The following is a 20,834-nucleotide window of genomic DNA, read 5'->3' on the forward strand; positions in this document are numbered from 1 at the left end:
TGTTTAAGTTAAGAACACTTGTGTAAGGAGACATTTCAGAATGGTGAAACTAGAGACATCTTCCCAAGAAACATCCCAGGGAAGTAAATATAAAGCCTTTTCCTACCTCCCTGGAGACATTTGCGTGCATTCCAGGAGTAATGAGTGATCTCCCTGTAGGGAAGGGTGAGAGGATGTACCAGCAGCCCCCACTGTGTGCAGAGCTAACACCTGTGGGAATTGGGGCATGGGAAACCAACCCACGATGCTGATCTGGCTCCTTTTTTTTTTTTTTTTTTTGCTATGAGTAACAAATTGTATCTCTGACCCAAAGGTCTTGTGTCTTTATGTCAGTATATGTCACTTCTACAAAATCCCTTTTACTATGTACAACATATTCACAGGTTCCAGGGATTAAGACTTGGCTATCTTTACGGGGGACCATTATTCAGCTTATCACAGTCCACTGCCAGTCCGCGAAGACTCATACATCCCACATGAGAAATACCTTCACCCATTCCAAGGCCCCCCAGAGTCTCAGCCCATTACAGTATCAACTCAAGTCTAAAATCTCATATCTAATCATCTAAATTATGGGTGCAGTTCTGATATAATGTGTCCTGGGGCAAAATCCTCTACCTGTGGAGCTGTGAAACTAGAAAGCATGTTTGTGCTCTAGAAATACAGTGGTGTGACAGGCATAGAGTAACAGATCCATTCTCATTCAAGAAGGGAGAAAATGAAGAAAAAGAGTCAGTTAATTACTTTTGAAGTCCACCTAGGCAAACTCCATTAAGTTTCAAAGCCTGGAAATAAACTTACACGGCTCATGCCTCTGCCCTCTGGACCCCTGACTCCACTCTTTGGAGCTTTCCACCCTTGGAATCATCCTTTTTCATGAAGAGTAACACATGTCTGCCACTGAGTGGTTTTTCTCAGCATGTTTTCTGCCTGTAGAATTTTGAGAGTCTTTTCATTTTTGCCCTCTGTCCCTCTTAGTCCAACTTGACAATGTTTCTGTTGGTATAGCATTCTCAAAAACTTTGTGGGTCACGGAGATTCACTTTACTAAAAAACAGGCTACTCCACAGATCTTTCCTGAATAATTTCATCTGTTTTTGGCTTCTGAGTCTTACACCCCTTCAAAGAGCCCTCTATGTACTTGAATGTACTAACCTTTTGTACTTTCCAAGTACTAGCAAAAGTCTATCCACACTTAAAAATGGTTAAGATGATAATTTTATGCATATTTTACTACAATTTAAAACATTTTTAATCAAAAAAGAAAAAGCTGTGCAACTACATCATTGGCTTACGCTGCAGAGCATGCTTTCTTGGCAGTGGATCTCTTAACTTCAGCATTGTTTGCAATCTGTGTAGGCTGAGAATTTCCCAAATCAAATTCTGCTTCCTTTTTGTAACAGTTCTCTCCGCTCCTCTCTCACATTTTACTAAAAGCAACCAAGAAGAAACCAGGTCACACCTTCAATATTTTCCTTGGAAATCTCAACCAAATACCCAAATTCATTGCTTAAAAGTTCTGTTTTCTGTATAATTATAGGACACAATCTAAGCTTTCTACCATTATATAACAGATCCCCTTCCCTCCAGTTTCCCAAATCACATTCCTCATTTCCTCTGAGACCTCACCAGCAGTCTTTAACACCCATATTTCTACTAACAGTGTGTTCAAGGCAATCTAGGACTTTTCCATCATGTTCCTCAAAATTCTTCCAACTTCTACCCATTACCCACTTCCAAACCACTTTCATATTTTTAGTATTTGTTACAGTAGAGTTGCCATAGTTTGGAGCTAGAAAAACATCTTTTTTCTGATGACTGAACTCACCTCACCCCTTCTCCAATCTCTCTTCTTCTTTGGGGCAGCCTCCTTGCAGACTCTGGCCAAGACTAGCCAAGAGTAATAATCCTGTGCTAATGATGTCCCAAGCTCAGTCTTGGAACTGAGGACAAAGGGAGGCAGAAAGAGGGATACTTTCAGATACCAAAATCTGTACTCATTTCCTACGGCTGCTGTAACAAATTACCACAATATTAATGGCTTAAAACAACACGAATTTATTCTCTTTTGGAGGTCAGAAGTACAATGATAGTCTCATTAGACTAAAGTCAAGGTGTCAGCAGGGTTTGTTCCTTCTGGAGACTCTGGGGAAGAATCTGTTTCCGTACTTTTTCAAGCTTCTAGAGTCTGCCTGCATTCCCTGCCTCACATCTTCAAAGCCAGCAGCAAATCACCTTCAAATATCTCTCTGCTTCCATCATCACATTGCCTTCTCTGTACGATCACCTCTCTGGGTGATTGCCCTTCTCTTATGATTACATTGGACCCATCCAGACAATCTATTGTAATCTCTCCATCTCAAGATCCTTAAATTAATCACATTTGCAAAGTCCCTTTTACTATGTAAGGTAATGTATTCAGAGGTTCTGGGGACTAGGACACGGACATCTTTGTGGGGCCATTACTCAGCTTACCACAACCCAAAATAAACAAGGAACAAATAAGCTGTTAATAAGTATTTGAAACATTCCTTGAGAGGACACTATGAAACACTGTTCTAAAAACTTCAAATTCATGATATCTCTTGCTTCATCCTCAAACAAAAAAAATGTCAACTAACAAACAAGATAAAATTTTAAATAAGGAAGTTCAGAAAGTATTGAAAGCTCTTGATGTTCAAGAGCACAAATTTCAGAGAGCACTGAAATCACAACTAACTGCTGAACAATCATTGACAGAAAGACACTGGAACTCACCAAAAAAGATATCCCACATCCAAAGACAAAGGAGAGGCGACAAAGAGATGGTAGGAGGGGTGCAATCACAATAAAATCAAATCCCATAGCTGCTGGATGGGTGACTCATAAATTGGAGAACACTTATACCACAGAAGGCCACCCACTGGAATGAAGGTTCTGAGCCCCACGTCAGGCTTCCCAACCTGCGGGTCTAGTAACAGGAGGAGGAATTCCTAGAGAATCAGACTTTGAAGGCTAGCAGGATTTGATTGCAGGTCTTTGACAGGACTGGGAAAAAGAGACACTGCACTTTTGGAGGGCACACACAAAGTAGTGTGCGCATCAGGACGCAGGGGAAGGAGCAGTGACCCCGTAGGAGACTGAACTAGACCTACCTGCTAGTATTAGAGGGTCTCCTGCAGAGGCAGGCGGTGGCTGTAGTTCACTGTGGGGACAAGGACACTGGCAGTGGAAGTTCTGGGAAGTACTCTTTGGCGTGAGCACTCCCAGAGTCCGCCATTAGCCCCACCAAAGAGCCGGGCAGGCCCCAGTGTTGGGTCACCTCAGGCCAAAAAGCCAACAGGGAGGGAACCCAGCCTCACCCAACAGCAGACAAGCAGATTAAAGTTTTACTGAGCACTGCTCACTACAGCAACAGCCAGCTCTACCCACCAACAGTCCCTCCCATCAGGAAACTTGCACAAGCCTCTTAGATAGACAGAGGGCAGACAGCAGAAGCAAGAAGCCTACAATCCTGCAGGCTGTGGAAGGAAACCACATTCACAGAAATATACACAAAATGAAAAGGCAGAGGACTTTGTACCAGATGAAGGAACAAGATAAAACCCCAGAAAAACAACTAAATGAAGTGGAGATAGGCAAACTTCCAGAAAAAGAATTAGAATAATCATAGTGAAGATGATCCAGGACCTTGGAAAAAGATTGGAGGCAAAGCTCGAGAAGATGCAAGAATGTTTAACAAAGACATTAGAAGAATTAAGAACAAACACCTAGAAGAATTAAATAACAAACAAACAGAAATGAACAATAAAATAATTGAAATGAAGAATACACTAGAAGGAATCAATAGCAGAATAACTGAGGCAGAAGAACACATAAGTGACCTGGAAGACAGAATGGTGGAATTCACTGCCATGGAACAGAATAAAGAAAAAGAATGAAAAGAAATGAAAACAGCCTAAGACACCACTGGGACAACATGAAACACAACAACATTCACATTATAGGGGTCTCAGAAGGAGAAGGGAGAGAGAAAGGACCCGAGAAAATATTTGAAGAGATTATAATCAAAAACTTGCCTAACATGGGAAAGGAACTAGCCACCCAAGTCCAGGAAGCGCAGAGACTCCCAGGCAGGATAAACCCAAGGAGAAACATGACGAGACACATAGTAAACAAATTGGGAAAAATTAAAGACAAAGGAAAATTACTGAATGCAGCAAGGGAAAAACTACAAATAACATACAAGGGAACTCCCATAAGGTTAACAGCTGATTTCTCAGCAGAAACTCTACAAGCCTGAAGGGAGTGGCATGATATACTTAAAGTGATGAAAGGGAAGAACCTACAACCAAGATTACTCTGCCTGGCAAGGATCTCATTCAGATTTGACAGAGAAATCAAAAGCTTTACAGACAAGCAAAAGCTAAGAGAATTCAGCATAACCAAACCAGCTCTACAGCAAATGCTAAAGGAACTTCTCTACATGGGAAACACAAGAGAAGAAAAGGACCTAAGAAAACAAACCAAAAACTATTAAGAAAATGGTAATAGGAACATACATATTGATAATTACCTTAAACGTGAATGGATTAAATGCTACAACCAAAAGACACAGTCTCGCTGAATGGATACAAAAACAAGACCCATATATGTGCTGTCTACAAGAGACCCACTTCAGACCTAGGGACACATACCGACTGAAAGTGAGGGGATGCAAAAAGATTTTCCATGCAAATGGAAATCAAAAGAAAGCTGGAGTAGCAATTTCTTATCAGATAAAGGAGACTTTAAAATAAAGAATGTTACAAAAGACAAGGAAGGACACTACATAATGATCAAGGGATCAATCCAAGAAGAAGATATAACAATTATAAATATATATGCACTCAAAATAGGAGCACCTCAATACATAAGACAAATGTTAACAGCTATAACAGAGGAAATCAACAGTAACACAATAATAGTGAGGGACTTTAACACCTCACTTACACCAATGGACAGATCATCCAGACAGAAAATTAGTAAGGAAACACAAACTTTAAATAACACAATAGACCAGATAGATTTAATTGATATTTATATGACATTCCAGTCAAAAACAGCAGATTACACTTTCTTTTCAAGTGCACATGGAACATTCTCCAGGATAGATCACATCTTGGGTCACAAATCAGGCCTCAGTAAATTTAAGAAAATTGAAATCATATCAAGCATTGTTTCTGACCACAGTGCTATGAGATTAGAAATCAATTACAGGGAAATAAATGTAAAAAACACAAACACATGGAGGCTAAACAATACGTTACTAAGTAACCAAGAGATCACTGAAGAAATCAAAGAGGAAATCAAAAAATGCCTAGAGACAAATTACAATGAAAACACGATGATCCAAAACTTATTGGATGCAGTAAAAACAGTTCTAAGAGGGAATTTTATAGCAATACAAGCCTACCTCAAGGAACCAGAAAAATCTCAAAAACAATCTAACCTCACACCTAAAGGAACGAGAGAAAGAAGAACAAACAAAACCCAAAGTTAGTAGAAGGAAAGAAATCATAGAGATCAGAGCAGAAATAAATGAAATAGAAACAAAGAAAACAATAGCAAAGATCAATAAAACTAATAGCTGGTTCTTTCAGAAGGTAAACAAAATTGACAAACCATTAGCCAGACTCATCAAGAAAAAGAGGGAGAGGACTCAAATCAATAAAATTAGAAATGAAATAGGAAAAGTTACAACAGACACCGCAGAAATACAAAGCATTCTAAGAGACTACTATAAGCAAATCTATGCCAATAAAATGGACAATCTGGAAGAAATGGACAATTCTTAGGAAGGTATAGCCTTCCAAGACTGAACCAGGAAGAAATAGAAAATATGAACAGACAAATCACAAGTAATGAAATTGAAACTGTGATTAAAAATCTTCCAAGAGGAGCTTCCCTGGTGGCACAGTGGTTGAGAATCTGCCTGCTAATTGCTAATGCAGGGGACATGGGTTCGAGTCCTGGTCTGGGAGGATCCCACATGCCACGGAGCAACTAGGCCTGTGAGCCACAACTACTGAGCCTGTGTGTCTGGAGCCTGTGCTCCGCAACAAGAGAGGCGGAGATAGTGAGAGGCCCGCACACCACGATGTAAAGTGGCCCCCGCTTGCCACAACTAGAGAAAGCCCTCACACAGAAACGAAGACCCAACACAGCCAAAAATAAATAAATAAATTAATTAATTAAAAAAAAATCTTCCAGCAAACAAAAGTCCAGGACCAGATGGCTTCACAGGTGAATTCTATCAAACATTTAGAGAAGAGCTAACACCCATCCTTCTCAAACTCTTCCAAAAAGTTGCAGAGGAAGGACCACTCCCAAAGTCATTCTAGGAAGCCACCATTACCCTGATATCAAAACCACACAAAGATATAACAAAAAAAGAAAATTACAGAAAAATATCACTGATGAATATTAATGCAAAAATCCTCAACAAAATACTAGCGAACAGAATCCAACAACATATTAAAAAGATCATACACCATGATCAAGTGGAATTTATCCAAGGGATGCAAGGATGCTTCAATATACACAAATCAGTCCATGTGATACACCATATTAACAAATTGAAGAAGAAAAAGCATATGATCATCTCAATAGATGCAGAAAAAGCTTTTGACAAAATTCAACACCCATTTATGATAAAAACTCTCCAGAAAGTTGGCATAGAGGGAACCTACCTCAACATAATAAAGGCCATATATGACAAGCCCACAGCAAAATGGTGAAAAACTGAAAGCATTTCCTCTAAGACCAGGAACAAGACAAGGATGTCCACTCTCACCACTGTTATTCAGCATCATTTTGGAAGTCCTAGCCATGGCAATCAGAGAAGAAAAAAGAAGTAAAAGGAATCCAAATTGGAAAAGAAGCAGTAAAACTGTCACTGTTTGCAGATGACATGATACAATACATAGAGAATCCTAAAGATGCCACCAGAAAACTACTAGAGCTAATCAATGAATTTGGTAAATTTGAAGGATACAAAATTAATGCACAGAAATCTCTTGCATTCATATACACTAATGATGAAAAATCTGAAAGAGAAATTAAGGAAACACTTCCATTGACCACTGCAACAACAACAACAAAAATACCTAGGAATAAACCTACCTAACGAGACAAATGACCTGTATGCAGAAAACTGTAAGACACTGATGAAAGAAATTAAAGATGATACAAACAGATGGAGAGATATACCATGTTCTTGGATTGGAAGAAATAATATTGTGAAAATGACTATACTACCCAAAGCAATCTACAGATTCAATGCAATCCCCATCAAATTACCAATGGCATTTTTTATAGGACTAGAACAAAAAATCTTAAAATTATTATGGAGACACAAAAGACCCTGAATAACCAAAGTAGTCTTGAGGGAAAAAAACAGAGCTGAACTAATCAGACTCCCTGACTTCAGACTATACTACAAAGCTACAGTAAAAAAGACAATATGGTACTGGCACAAAAACAGAAATATAGATCGATGGAACAGGATAGAAAGCCCAGAAATAAACCCATGCATCTATGGTCAACTTAGCTATGACAAGGGAGGCAAGGATATACAATGGACAAAAGCCAGCCTCTTCAATAAATGGTGCTGAGAAAACTGGACAGCTACATGTAAAAGAATGAAATTAGAACACTCTCTAACACCGTACACAAAAATAAACTCAAAATGGATTAGCTACCTAAATGTAAGACTGTACACTATAAAACTCCTAGAGGAAAACATAGGAAGAACACACTCTGACATAAATCACAGCAAGATGGTTTTTCCAGAGTAATGGAAATAAAATCAAAAATAAACAAATGGGACCTAATGAAACTTAAAAGCTTTTGCAAAGCAAAGGAAACTACAAACAAGACGAAAACGCAACCCTCAGAATGGGAGAAAATATTGGCAAACGAATCAACGGACAAAGGATTAATATCCAAAATATATAAACAGCTCATGCAGCTCAATATTAAACAAACAACCCAATCAAAAAAATGTGCAGAAGACCTAAATAGACATTTCTCCAAAGAAGACATACAGATGGCCAAAAGGCACATGAAAAGCTGCTCAACATCACTAATTATTAGAGAAATGCAAATCAAAACTACCATGAGGTATCACCTCACACCGATTAGATTGGCCATCATCAGAAAATCTAGAAACAACAAATGCTGGAGTGGGTGTGAAGAAAAGGGAACCCTCTTGCACTGTTAGTGGGAATGTGAATTGATACAGCCACTATGGAGCAGTATGGAGATTCCTTAAAGAACTAAAAATAGAATTACCATATGACCCAGCAATCCCACTACTGGGCATATACCCAGAGAAAACCATAATTCAAAAAGACATGTGCACCCCAATATTCATTGTAGCACTATTTACAGTAGCCAGGTCATGGAAGCAACCAAAATGCCCATCGACAGACAAATGGATAAAGGAGATGTGATACACAGATACAATGGAATATTACTCAGCCATAAAAAGGAACGAGACTGGGTCATTTGTAGAGACGTGGATGTTTCCAGAGACTGTCATAGAGAGTGAAGTAAGTCAGAAAGAGAAAAACAAATATCGAATATTAACACATATATGTGGAACCTAGAAAAATGGTACAGTTGAACCGGTTTTCAGGGCAGAAATAGTGACACAGATGTAGAGAACCAGTGTATGGACACCAAGGGGGGAAAGTGGCAGGGGGAGGGGGTGGTGGTATGATGAATTGCAAGATTGGGATTGACATGTATACACTAATATGTATAAAATGGATAACTAATAAGAACCTGCTGTATAAAAAAATATATAAAATAAAATTCAAAAAAAAAAAAGAAAAAGAGCACAACGTTCAAACTGTTATTGTATCCAAGGTCTTTAGGATATAATATATGGGGGCGGGATAGAGAAGGTGGGAGGGAGACGGAAGAGGGAGGAGATGTGGTGATATATGTATATATATAGCTGATTCACTTTGGTATAAAGCAGAAACTAACGCACCATTGTAAAGCAATTATACTCCGATAAAGATGGTAAAAAAAAGAAAAAGAAAAAATGATACATGACCCTAGGAATTCCCTGGAGGTCCACTGGTTAGGACTTCGTGCTTTCACTGCCGATGGTATGGGTTCAATCCTGTGTCAGGGGACTCAGATCCTGCAAGCTGCTAGGCGTGGAAAAAAAAAAAAGGTATGACCCTAACTTATTTTGTCAAGTCTCAACCTGTACCCTATTTATCAGTCAAAATAAAACTTTACCTTTTTCAGGAGAAGCCCCATGCTTTCCCGTTATTCTGTATTTGCTCAGGCAATTGGTTCCATCTGAAATCTCTTTTCCCCCAATTCTGTATATCAGCATCCTATCCCTTCTAGAACTTCATGTAAGGAGAATAAAAAAGTGTGTATTATTTTATATCTAGCTTCTTTCATTTAGCATATACACTTTTTTTACATTCTTCAGTGTATCAGTAGTTCATTCCTTTGCACTGCTTAGTAGTATTTTATTGTAGCCTATATCACAATTTGTTTATTCTTCTCTTGTTGGGTATTTGCATTGTTTAGGGGTTACTATGAATTAAGCTGCTGTGAACATTTCATGTATAAATCTTTGGGCAGGCATATTTTCATTTTCTCTTTGGTACATACCTAGTAGTGGAATGTCTTTTTTGGTGAGGTATCTGCTCAACTATTTTAAAAGCAGATACCATTTAAAAATTTGGGTTGTTTTTCTTATTTTTGAGTTGTCAAATTCTTTCTATTTTCTGGATATAAATGTTAAAGCATTAATTGAAACCGTGCACCTCAGATTGCGACTTGAACCCATGCGGCCAGGACTTGAACATGGCCAAAACCCTGCTTGGGACTCGAACTCACGGTGTTTTAATTAGAATCACTCACCTGGTGTCTGGACTTACTGAGGCTCATGTTCTTTGTGTCTCAGCGTGGAAAGAATTCAGTGAGAGACAGAGTGATAGTTAAGAAGCAGATTTATTTAGAGCGAAACACACTCCACAGACAGAGTGTGGGCCATCTCAGAAGGTGAGAAAGGCACCAAGGTATGAGGTTGTCAGTTTTTATAGGGGTGGGTAATTTCATAGCCTAATGAGTGGGAGGAGTATTCCAGCTGGTTCAGGAAGGGATGGTGGTTTCCAGGAATTGGGCCACCGCCCACTTTTTGATCCTTATGGTTGGCCTTGGAACTGTCATGCCACCTGTAGGTGTGTCATTTAGCTTGCTGATGTGTTACAGTGAGCATATACTGTGGCTCAGGGTCTAGTGGAATTTGACTTATCTGCCATCTTGGACCCATTTGGTTCTAATCAGTTTATGTCTCGTCCTCTGGCTATGTCATTGTTTCAAAGGTTGTGCCCTGCCGCCTTCCCTCCTGTTTCATAATCAGCATTTACTTTATTATGACTTGTGAATATTATTCATGGCTGAGCTTAGAGAATTATATGACTATATATTTTTTTCTTATAAACTTGCTTAACTAGAGGTAGTAATCGTCTCCCTCCCCCTCCCCACCAGCTTATTTGTTCGATTGGTATTCTACATACACTTATGATTATGGTTAAATTCTCTGCAAGACATATAAATCTCACAATGCATTCAAAAGCATCAGTCAATACTTCAGGTGGTGTGTGTGTGATTTCTTTCCCTCTGTCTCTTTCTCTCTTTTTGTTTTTGTTTCTTGGAAACATCCTTCCTAGAGCTGTCAGCACAATGAATGGAAATTACTTGCTCTCAAGTTCATCTCTGAAATTTCATACTCTTGAGATTTATCTTAAAAACTTCCAGAGAGAAGGTCAAATAAACAGGATTAGGAAAAGGGCTCTAGATTTTTCAATAGTAACATAGAAATCAGAGAACAGTGGAGCACTGCCTTCAAAATTTTGAGGGAAAATGATTTGCAACTTAAAATTCTCTCTAACCAAACTCTCAATCAAGCATGAGGGTAGAATAATGACATTTTACATTATTATGCAAAAGTCAAAAAATTTAGCCCCTATGGCATCTTCTCAAGAAGCTATTAGAAAGTGTCCTCTAGACATGGGATCTAGGAAACAGGGCATCAATCCAGGAGAGACAAGAACAGGCATCTTCCTGGGCCACTGCAAGACAACTATGCAGCAAGTTGAGAGCAGTAAGCTCAGACTGGGACAGTAAACTGGACAAAAAAGGGTGTTTCCAAGAAACAAAAAGAAAAGAGAGAGAGAGAAAGAAATCACACACACCACCTGAAATATTGACTGATGCTTTTAAATGCATTGAAAGATTTACATGCCTTGTAGAGAATTTGACCATAATCATAAGTGTACATATAATATCACAAACAAACAAATAAGCCAGTGGTTGGGGATGGTGGAAGGGAGACTATTATTACCTCTAGGGTAAGCACGAAGTTCACAAGAAAGGAAACAGAATCATAGAATACTACAACTCAGCCATGAATAATATTCACAAGTCATAATAACATAAATGCTGATTACTGAGTTAAAGCTTTGGATAAAAAGACTTGGACAATGAAGGGTGCAGAAGGATGCCTTTTGAGGATGTGTGAGGTTAAAGATAGAATTTCCTTTGACGTGGTGGGAAGTCATAGAATACCATCCAAAATGGAAACATCAAGAAACAGGATACAGGCATATTATTTGGAAATGTGGAAGTAAATGCCAGGAAAACAAAAACAAAATACCTGTTGAAATAATTTAAAATGCTTATATCTGGAAAGTGGACTCGAGTTAGGGAGGGGCTGGACAGGAGAATGAGAGTTTGGGTAATAAACTTTAAAAATAGAAAAGAGAGATTAAAATAAAATATTCCAGAACCCTCCACCCTACCTCTCACGGGCCTCCCACATTTATCACGTCTGCCAGGCACATAGCTATCATTACCGTAGGAATTGAGGACTTGGCCCTCCAGTGAGTTCTGTTAATCTCAAATCTCTACACTGATTGTCTCTGGAATTTTGCATCTATCTGGAAGGGAGATTGTGACCTCCGACAAGCTACTTAACTTCCCTGAATTCACTCACCTGTAAATGGGAGTGATGAACCTAGCTTGGAGGGATATTGTGAAAAGGCAATGAAAATTATGCTTGCAAAGTGGTTGGCACATAGTAACAGCTCAATAAATATTAGCTTTTGTGGTTATTATTTCCTGGAAACAAACACCGTCCACTCATCATTAGCCAGTGAGAAAGAGGGTGTCTGTGAAAGTTGTCATTGTTTGAAGCCAGAAAAATCTTCCTTCGGGAGGCCGAACTCGCCTCACCCCTTCTCCAACCTTGCTTCTTCTTTGGGCCTCCCACCTCGTGGACTCCGGCCGAGATTAGCCAAGGGCAATACTCCTGCCCCCGGAAATATCCCAACTCAGTTCCGGAGCTGAAGCAGAAAGAGAGATAGCAAGTGAGCGCCGGTTCCGTTAGGGCTCGGGGAGCCACCTCAGCGCGACGGGAGGAGGCGAGTCTGGGAGGCACCCCCAAAGTGACTGCGATGGAAGCCCGGGGGTGCGCGCGGTCCCGGCGGCCGCTGCCGGCGCTGCTGCTGATCCTGCTGCTGCCGCCGGCCGCGGGCGCTGCAGGCGCTGCGGACGCGCGCTGGAGCGGGCAGGGCACCACCCCACACCTGCGGAGTATCTTCCTGGGCCGGTGCGCGGAGTACATTGCGGTGCTGAGCCCCGAGCTGCGGTGAGCGCGGCGGCTGGCGAGGGAGCCAGAGAGGGAGAGGAAGGGAGGGGGAGAGGAAGGGGAGGAGGAGGGGGGAGAGGAAGGGGAGGAGGAGGGGGGAGAGGGAAGGAGGATGGGGAATCTACTGGGGAGGGTGCACTGGGTGGGGTCTGGAGGTGAAGGGTGTGTGTGTGTGTGTGTGTGTGTGTGTGTGTGTGTGTGTGTGTGTGTGTGTGTGTGTGTGTGTGTGTGTGTGTGTGTAAAAATGAAGCGGGTGTTGTGTGTGTGTGTGTGTGTAAAAATGAAGCGGGTGTTGTGTGTGTGTGTGTGTGTGTGTGTGTGTGTGTGTGTGTGTGTGTAAAAATGAAGCGGGTGTTGGGGAGTGGATGAGGATTAGGTAGTGGTAAGTTTGGACGACAGCCAGCGTAAGGTTAACCAGAACCCATGACCCAGGAATATGGTCTCCAGCTGGAATTCCCCGAGTCCAGGTACTTTGGGAATTCAAATTTCAGGTCTTCTAATTTAGAGGACTTTTAAAGTTTGAGTCTCTCTTGCCAGCACTGTGCTTCTTACTAATTTTTGCTCCTTCCTTGGACACATGTTTTCTGTTTTCATGAAGTCCCTCTCTTGTGCCAGTTGTTTTTATTGTGACAGATTTTAGGCCAATAAAAAAGAATGGAAAAAAATGGGAACACCCACGGAACACCATGTTACCACCCAGCATAAGAAATAAGTTACAAATGGGGTGGGAAATGGTTTTGGAAAGCTAGGTTGGACTTAAGGAGTTGCAGCGGACACTGGAAGTCATACTTTCTGCCTCAGCAGGAGGTGGAACAGTCTTTTTCCACACTCTGTGCTCACTCCTGATTTTACAAGGTCGCATGCCCGCCTGATCTCACCTGGCCCCCAACCCCAGGATGGACCTGTGTCTAAATGAAGGGGCACCTGAAGCTGGCAGCCCATGTGGTTTACTGGAATCGTCACCTTCTGGCTCTGTGCATTTTCTGCTGTCTCTGTGAGCCTGTTCTAAGTTCTAAGAAATGTGTGTTGCACCTCTGAAAGACACTTCCACTGTCAGATTTCTAAATCCATCACCAAAGTTATTTTTCTTCCTCTTCTGAATTGGGGTTAATGCAAGAGTTATGACAATTTCCTGTCTTTTTTGTATGCCCAGTTCTGCAGAGTTGATATTTAACAAAATCACTAGTAAAAAACTTGGAGAGAGAAACGGAAATATATCACACTGGAATGTGGTCTTTTGTTTTGTTTCTTCTTTTTCTTTTTTAAACTTGTACTTTTCTGCAGGGACAAGAACTGCACAGCCATCTGGGAAGCCTTTAAACTGGTGCTGGATAAGGATCCCTGTTCTGTGCTTCCCTCAGATTACGACCTTTTTATTAACCTCTCCAGGCACTCCATTCCCAGAGACAAGGTAACTCTACCTTCGCCTCGGTAAAACGTTGCTCTGTCTCTATAGAGACAGTGTCCAGGCCAAGCAGCCAACTCACAATGTGCGCCAGGCTCTCTGGTGGGAAAGTGGCTCTGTCTTCAACGGTGCTCCTGGGTCTCCTGCCTGTCCTGGGCAGAAGGGACTTTCCTAAGTCAAGAAGTCAGTGCAAAAACCACAAGAACATCAGGGCGTCACCACACCTTTCCCACGGGGCCTCTGCACCTGGCTAGTTCTGAACAATCTCCATCCTAACTGGCTCGAAAGGCCTGAACCTTGAGTACTTCAGAAAACCCTCTATGTCAGTATCCTCCCGGGAGACCAATCCCTCCTCTTAACAGGTTTTAAGATTATATCCATTCAGGACCAGTTTCTTGAAGAAACTGGTTAACATATAATCATGTGGTTTACATGTCTGTATTCTGTCTGCACTCTAAGCACTAATACAGTGAAAGTAAATGAGAACATCTATGTAAATTGCTTATTTAGAACAGTATCTTGAGTTTAAAGAAAGTTAGATAACATTTTTATTTCTCTGACATAAATTTTTTCTTAATGAAGGACATATTTTTGACATAAATTTTTTTTAAACATCTTTATTGGAGTATAATTGCCTTACAATGGTGTGTTAGTTTCTGCTTTATAACAAAGTGAATCAGCTATACATATACATACATCACCATATCCCCTCCCTCTTGCGTCTCCCTCCCACCCTCCCTATCCCACCCCTCTAGGTGATCACAAAGCACTGAGCTGATCTCTCTGTGCTATGTGGCTGCTTCCCACTAGCTATCTATTTTACATTAGGTAGTGTATATATGTTCATGCCACTCTCTCACTTCATCCCAGCTTACCCTTCCCCCTCTCTGTGTCCTCAAGTCCATTCACTACGTCTGCGTCTTTATTCCTGTCCTGCCCCTACGTTCTTCAGAACCTTTTTTTTTTTTTTAGATTCCATATATATGTGTTAGTGTACGGTATTTGTTTTTCTCTTTCTGACTTCACTCTGTATGACAGACTCTAGGTTGATTCACCTCACTACAAATAACTCAATTCCGATTCTTTTTATGGCTGAGTAATAGTCCATTGTATATATGCGTCACATCTTCTTTATCCATTCATCTGTTGATGGACACTTAGGTTGCTTCCGTGTCCTGGCTATTGTAAATAGGTTGACACAAATCCTTAACTTGATTTTTTTCATTGTAAAGCCATGTAACATTGATGTTTACAAATGAAAACATCTTAACATTGATTTTTTTCATTTGTAAAGGCAGGTAAATGGAGTTGGGAGGTTCAAACACATTATAGGCTAAAAACATGATTTTTGAGTATATGTTGCTTTGAACCTTGCAGCCTCTTGGTCAGTAAAAAGGGGAGCTGTTATTTTTGTTCTCCTTCCTCATGGACTTTGGTTGATAAACTCAGTAAATACTGAGCTAATTCCATGTACCAGGTGTTGTTCTCAGAGTTTCAGATGCAACAGGGAACAAAACAGCCTCTGCCCTCGGGAAGCATCCAGTCTAGACAGAGATTGCTGGTTGGAATACTGAGGATCTGATGGCATGATGAGGGGATATTGTTATTTGTATTATTATTATGTGAAAACATTGTAACTTCATAGTAATGTATTTTTGAGGCACTTTACCCTTTAGGAATTCAATTTGTGATTGCATATCATCCTAACCACAGCTCTGGGAGAAGAGGAAGTGTTCATACTCCCCATTTTCCACATGTGGAAACTGAGGCACAGGGAGATTACATGGCTTGTTCAAGATCACACATTTAGTATGTGACAGACCCAAAATTTGAACACAGGTCCCTTGATTTAAAAAAAAAATCGATCTATAATTTTTTAACTACTAGAAAAAATATATATGTATGTATGTATCTATATTTTTTCTCTGCTGGGAAAATATTTCATTAACATTTGCATGATACCCTTGGAATAAAGAAAAGAGAGCTGGTAGCACTCTCTGAATGGGTAACTAAAGACAAAAACAAAGAAGGTTCAGTTGTTGTGAGGCAAGTCCCAGGTGAATGAGAAATGGTTGGCCTGACTTGTCTTGATGATACTGTGCCTGAAGAAATCTGTTTTGATTTCATTTTGTGTTGCTTTTTCCTTAGTCCCTATTCTGGGAAAACAACCACCTCCTTGTCACCAGCTATGCGGAGAACGGCCGCCGCTTTATGCCACTGTGCAATGTTCTGTATGGCATGGTCGGAGATTTCTTGAGCTGGTGTCGACAGAAAAATGCCTCTGGTAAGACTACTGCACAAATCGCAAGAAAAGTCAGGGTTCCTATTTACTATGCATATGCCATTTGTGCTAAGTCCTTTCATATGCATTTTTATCTCTTTGGATTCCGCCCCCCTCAAATCCTCTCAGGTAAAGTGGTCATAATAATAATTAAATAATAACAATGATAATAGAGGAAGAGAATCTGTCTTTTGCTAGGTACTGTTCTAAGCACTTTATGGGTATTAACTCATTTAATCCCTGCAACAGCCCCATGGGATAGGTCCTATCCTGATTCCTATTTTGACAAACGAGAAAAGTGAGGCACAGCAAGATTGAGAAACTTGCTTAGGATTGCACAGTGCGTAAACAGCAAAGTCAGAGTCTGACTCAGAGTCCTGCATGACTCTGCCTCACTATCCCCATTTTCCAGAGGCGGAAACTGAGGCTTTGGGAGGTTAAATGACTTGAAGTACTAGGGCCAGGATTCTCCCCTCTTCTCACTGATTCTGAAGCTGCTCCAGGCCACCAGCAGATATTTTGAGATTCAAATTATTGACTTAAAAAAAAAAAGCACAACGTGAAAGCTGAGAGTTAAGCTTTATTTAGGGCAAAATGAGGACTATAGCCCATTAGACAGATAGCTCTGAGAAACTGCTCCAAAGAGGTAGGGGGGAAGGGTCACTGTTATGTACGATTTTAATGAAGGGGGTGGGTGTGTGGAGTCAGGCACACATTTTGGCAGAGACCTGCTGCTAGTCACAAGGAACAGATGTCACCGTTAATAATTTTAGTACTTTCCTAGATATGAGGAGATGCAAGACTTGGGCTCATAAAATCTTCTCCTGAAACTATTTAACTATCTAAAGACCTGTTATGCCAGCTTTTCCCACAGCACAGAGTGCCTCATTCCTGATCACCCTGAACTCCTTTCAGGGGGTGTTGAAGGTCAGCGGCTGCAGCGGCTCATGATTTAATACTTGTAGAGGTAGATGGCAAGTGGCAATTTTGTAGTTGGCAAAATCACAGTGAAAGTTAAAGTCACAGGGGCTGGCCTGATGGTAAGGAAAACGCTCTTCATTCATCAACTCCCACGCTAGGAGCTGGTGATGCAGCGGTCTCTGCCCTCAGGAAACATGTAGTTTTGTGAGTGCAGAGAGGTGTGCTCTGAGGCGGGAATGACCCAGAGCTAGGGAGTAGCAGAGGGAGACACCGGCATAGACCAGAGCCTCGGGAAGCTTCCTGGCGGCTCCATTCATTCACCCATCTATAAAGTTTGTAGAGTGCCTCCTCCGTGCCAGTCCTTGCTCTTCTGGGCACTGGGAACACAGCAGAGAATAAACCAGGAAAGTAATACCTCATCCTTACTTTATAGGGGCAGGGGTGGAGGTAAGACCATCAACAGGCAAGTAAAAACATGTACGTATAGTTCGCCTTAAGATTATAAAGGTTCCAGAGAAAAACAAAACAGGGAAAAGAGGGTAGGGAGTGCTGGCTGGTAAGGAGGGGAGAGGGAAGCATTGTAGTTTTACACAGGCCTGGCGAAGGCCTCACTGAGAAGCTGATGTTTGAGCAAAGACCTAAAGGACTTGAGGAAGAGCATTTCCTGACAGAGGGAACAGCACGTGCAAAGGCCTTGAGGTGGGAGTGTGTATGGCATATTTAAGGAACAGAAAGGCAGGCAGTAAGTGAAGAGACAAGTAGTAGACTGTGAGGCTAGAGGAATAAGGGAGGGCCAGACAGCACAGGACATCGTGAGGATGCGGACTTTCACTTTGCGTGAGACGGGAAGCATGGCAGGGTGCAGATCAAATGGACATGGCCATTCTTCCAGTGGACTGTGACCAGGAAGCCTCAGTTTGATGATCCTACAGAGGGTGAGGGAGCATGGAAGAGGGGTGAGATGGAAAGATCATGAAGGGAGGGAGACGGTGGTATACTACAAATTAATAGCTGGTCTTGGACCCCCTGGTTCCTGGCGCACAGCTCCTGAAACCCTTGGGCTCTGAGGAGTGATGAGTGTCTTTTGTATGGTAATGGGATGACTGGTGGTTGGGAGCTCCTAGATAGCTTCAGATGCAGGCTGGTCACCAAAAAGATAGAGGCATCATTAGAGAGTTGGGACTTTCAGCCCCATCCTCTGTCCTCTGGGAAGGGGCGGGGGACTGGAGATTGAGTTAATCACCAATGGTTTAATCAATCTACTAATGGTTAATCAGTCTACTTAATGAAATCTCCATAAAAACCCCTCTCTGATGGGGTTTGGGGAGCCTCCAAGTTGGTGAGCACATCGAGATGCTGGTGCTCCCAGAGGGAGCAAGGACGCTCCGTGTGTTTCCCTTCAAGAAGTTCACATTTTGCCCTGCTTTGTTCTCCCTGGAACGAATTGTCAATTAGCACTTTCTCCTTTTGTTATAGAGTAAATGGGGAACAAATCTCATTATATATCTGCTGAATTTTGTCTTTAAAATTTTTTTTAATGTAATACATTTTAACATTTTCTATATTTTAAATGTTATAAAATTTCTATTTTCTGATTAAGGACTGTTACTTTCTTGGTCTATTTTTCTTGTATTTACTTCTAAGACCTGGGTTAATTGGAGAAGGCATTTCTCCCAACAATGCAAAAAAAAGTTATATATGTAATAAATATAATTTTTTAATATATAATTTTTAATATGGACATAATGTATAATATAATATTATATATATTTCTTGGATATATGTGTGTGTGTATATATATATATATATATATCACTTGCTAGAGCTCCAGTAGAGAGTTAACCCAGCTGTTTAGTTCTCTGCTTTCCTCACATTTGTGCCGAGCACAATGACAAATGTCTGTGGGCAGAGCTATGAATGTTAAGCCCATACACATTATGCAGAATGAGTTTCAGTATATTTTGCGGAGCCAGCAAATATTTGCAATTAATTCTTCCTTGATATAATCTTTGAAATAAAATGTGTTTGTCTGTTTTCCCTGTAGGACTCGACTACCAATCCTGCCCTACATCTGAAGATTGTGAAAACAATCCTGTGGATTCTTACTGGAAAAGTGCCTCCATCCAGGTAATCCTGGGATGGCTGGTTGGGTGACTGAGCAGGTGCGGGATCTGTGAACAGGGGACAGAAGGGTTCAGAGGCTGGGCCATTGGGTCATTACTAAACTTCTCTGAGTCTCGGTTTCTACCTTTGCAACATTCTGATTCATGCTCTCTGCTCCATAAAGGGGTGAGGATTTAAGAAGCTAAAATGCTTAATGCAATGCCTGGTACAGAGAAAAAATTCGGAATGTTAGCTCCAGAAGAAGGTGTTAAACAGTCATTATTACTCTGGTGTTGTGGTTGTTGTTAGTAGTTCAAATCAATGTGATTTTGATTGAGGTGTGAAGTGGGGTAACCCCTGCTTTATAGGAGAGCCTGGGACCCCTAAGATCTAGATGTGGGCGTCAGAGATGTGCACAAGGTTGATATTAACTGAAGAGGAGGCAATAGGAGACCAGGATAAGCTGGAGACAAAGAAATGGTCCCCTAAATGTGGGTCTGTTTCTCAGAGGATATTGTCACCAGAGTTGATGATAGCTATTGGTAGCTATAACATGCCAGTGACTACAGCTTACATTTTCTGTCACCAGTGTTAGACCAAAGATTCCAAATAAAGAGGGTGCAGTCCTTAGCTCAAGTATTGAGCAAAGCAGTCAACTATTAACTGTTAGCTGTATTGACTAGGAGGCTGGTGGATGTCAGGTCCTTCTACCCACGGCCACCAAGCTCCTTTCAGGGCTCTCTGTGTCTCTTCTTGTCCTACTTCCTGCTCTGGACCACCAGGTGTCCGCTGGGTCCACTGTTAATCAGGGTGAGCGAGACTTTGGTCAAATCCTCCACCACAGCTGCAGTTTGGAACTAAGCAGAGGGCCCGCTCCAGACAGAAGCATTCTTATTCCTGTGCTCCCCTGCCAGCTCCGGTCGGAGCCCTCCGTCCATGCCCACTCCCCACAGGTTCTGCTTGGAGTGCAGGCTCCAGGCAGCTGGCAGTGAGCTGCCCGAGCCCCTCAGTGAGGAGTGGGAGGTGGTGGATGCATCATCACTTGAACGTGGGATCATAACGACAACTTGGGGGTGATGTCAACATTATATGTTAAAAAAAAACAAACCGTATTCTCCCCAGCAGATCTGCCCAACTTCAAAGTGTGCCGTAAGCCACCATCTTATACTTCCTTCAACTCTAGAATGGGAATCTAATAATCATGCTCACATTTTATGAGCCCTTAGAATACGCTGGATGGTCTGAACATGAGGAGAGGTAGTCTAGTATAGTGATGAGGAGAGGGTCTGAACTATAGCAAATAAGTATTCCATAAATGTTAAGTATTATTTTAAGTGATTTGATCTTTACAATCCTATGGGGTAGGGACTCTTATTACCCTTGTTTTACAGATAGGAAAAATGAGGCACAGAGAGGCC

General features: G+C 41.3%; 1 protein-coding gene and 1 long non-coding RNA gene across 5 annotated transcripts in view; one reads left to right on the forward strand and one right to left on the reverse strand.

The window, feature by feature from the left end:
• Window positions 1–1,234: 1,234 nt before the first annotated feature.
• On the reverse strand, window positions 1,235–3,405 carry LOC137223123 (uncharacterized). Its single transcript, XR_010942726.1, has 3 exons — window positions 3,135–3,405; window positions 1,829–1,943; window positions 1,235–1,430 (listed from the first exon to the last, which is right to left on the reverse strand). It is a non-coding gene; the product is annotated as an uncharacterized lncRNA (long non-coding RNA).
• An 8,871-nt stretch (window positions 3,406–12,276) lies between these two features.
• BST1 (bone marrow stromal cell antigen 1) overlaps window positions 12,277–20,834 on the forward strand; it is a 35,335-nt gene continuing 26,777 nt past the window's right edge. For 2 of the 4 annotated variants that reach the window (XR_010942930.1, XM_067735572.1), the window contains exons 1-4: window positions 12,370–12,706; window positions 13,991–14,117; window positions 16,260–16,395; window positions 19,358–19,440. Coding sequence is in view for 3 of the 4 variants with exons in the window: in XM_067735572.1 (XP_067591673.1) it covers window positions 12,513–12,706; window positions 13,991–14,117; window positions 16,260–16,395; window positions 19,358–19,440 (540 nt within the window). In the remaining variant the exon portion in view is untranslated. Of the gene's footprint in view, window positions 12,707–13,990; window positions 14,118–16,259; window positions 16,396–19,357; window positions 19,441–20,834 lie in introns of all 4 variants that reach the window. The other 2 variants (XM_067735574.1, XM_067735573.1) reach the window with 2 other exon arrangements.

The sequence above is a fragment of the Pseudorca crassidens genome, chromosome 4 (assembly GCF_039906515.1).
Source record: "Pseudorca crassidens isolate mPseCra1 chromosome 4, mPseCra1.hap1, whole genome shotgun sequence".
Taxonomy (NCBI): domain Eukaryota; kingdom Metazoa; phylum Chordata; class Mammalia; order Artiodactyla; family Delphinidae; genus Pseudorca; species Pseudorca crassidens.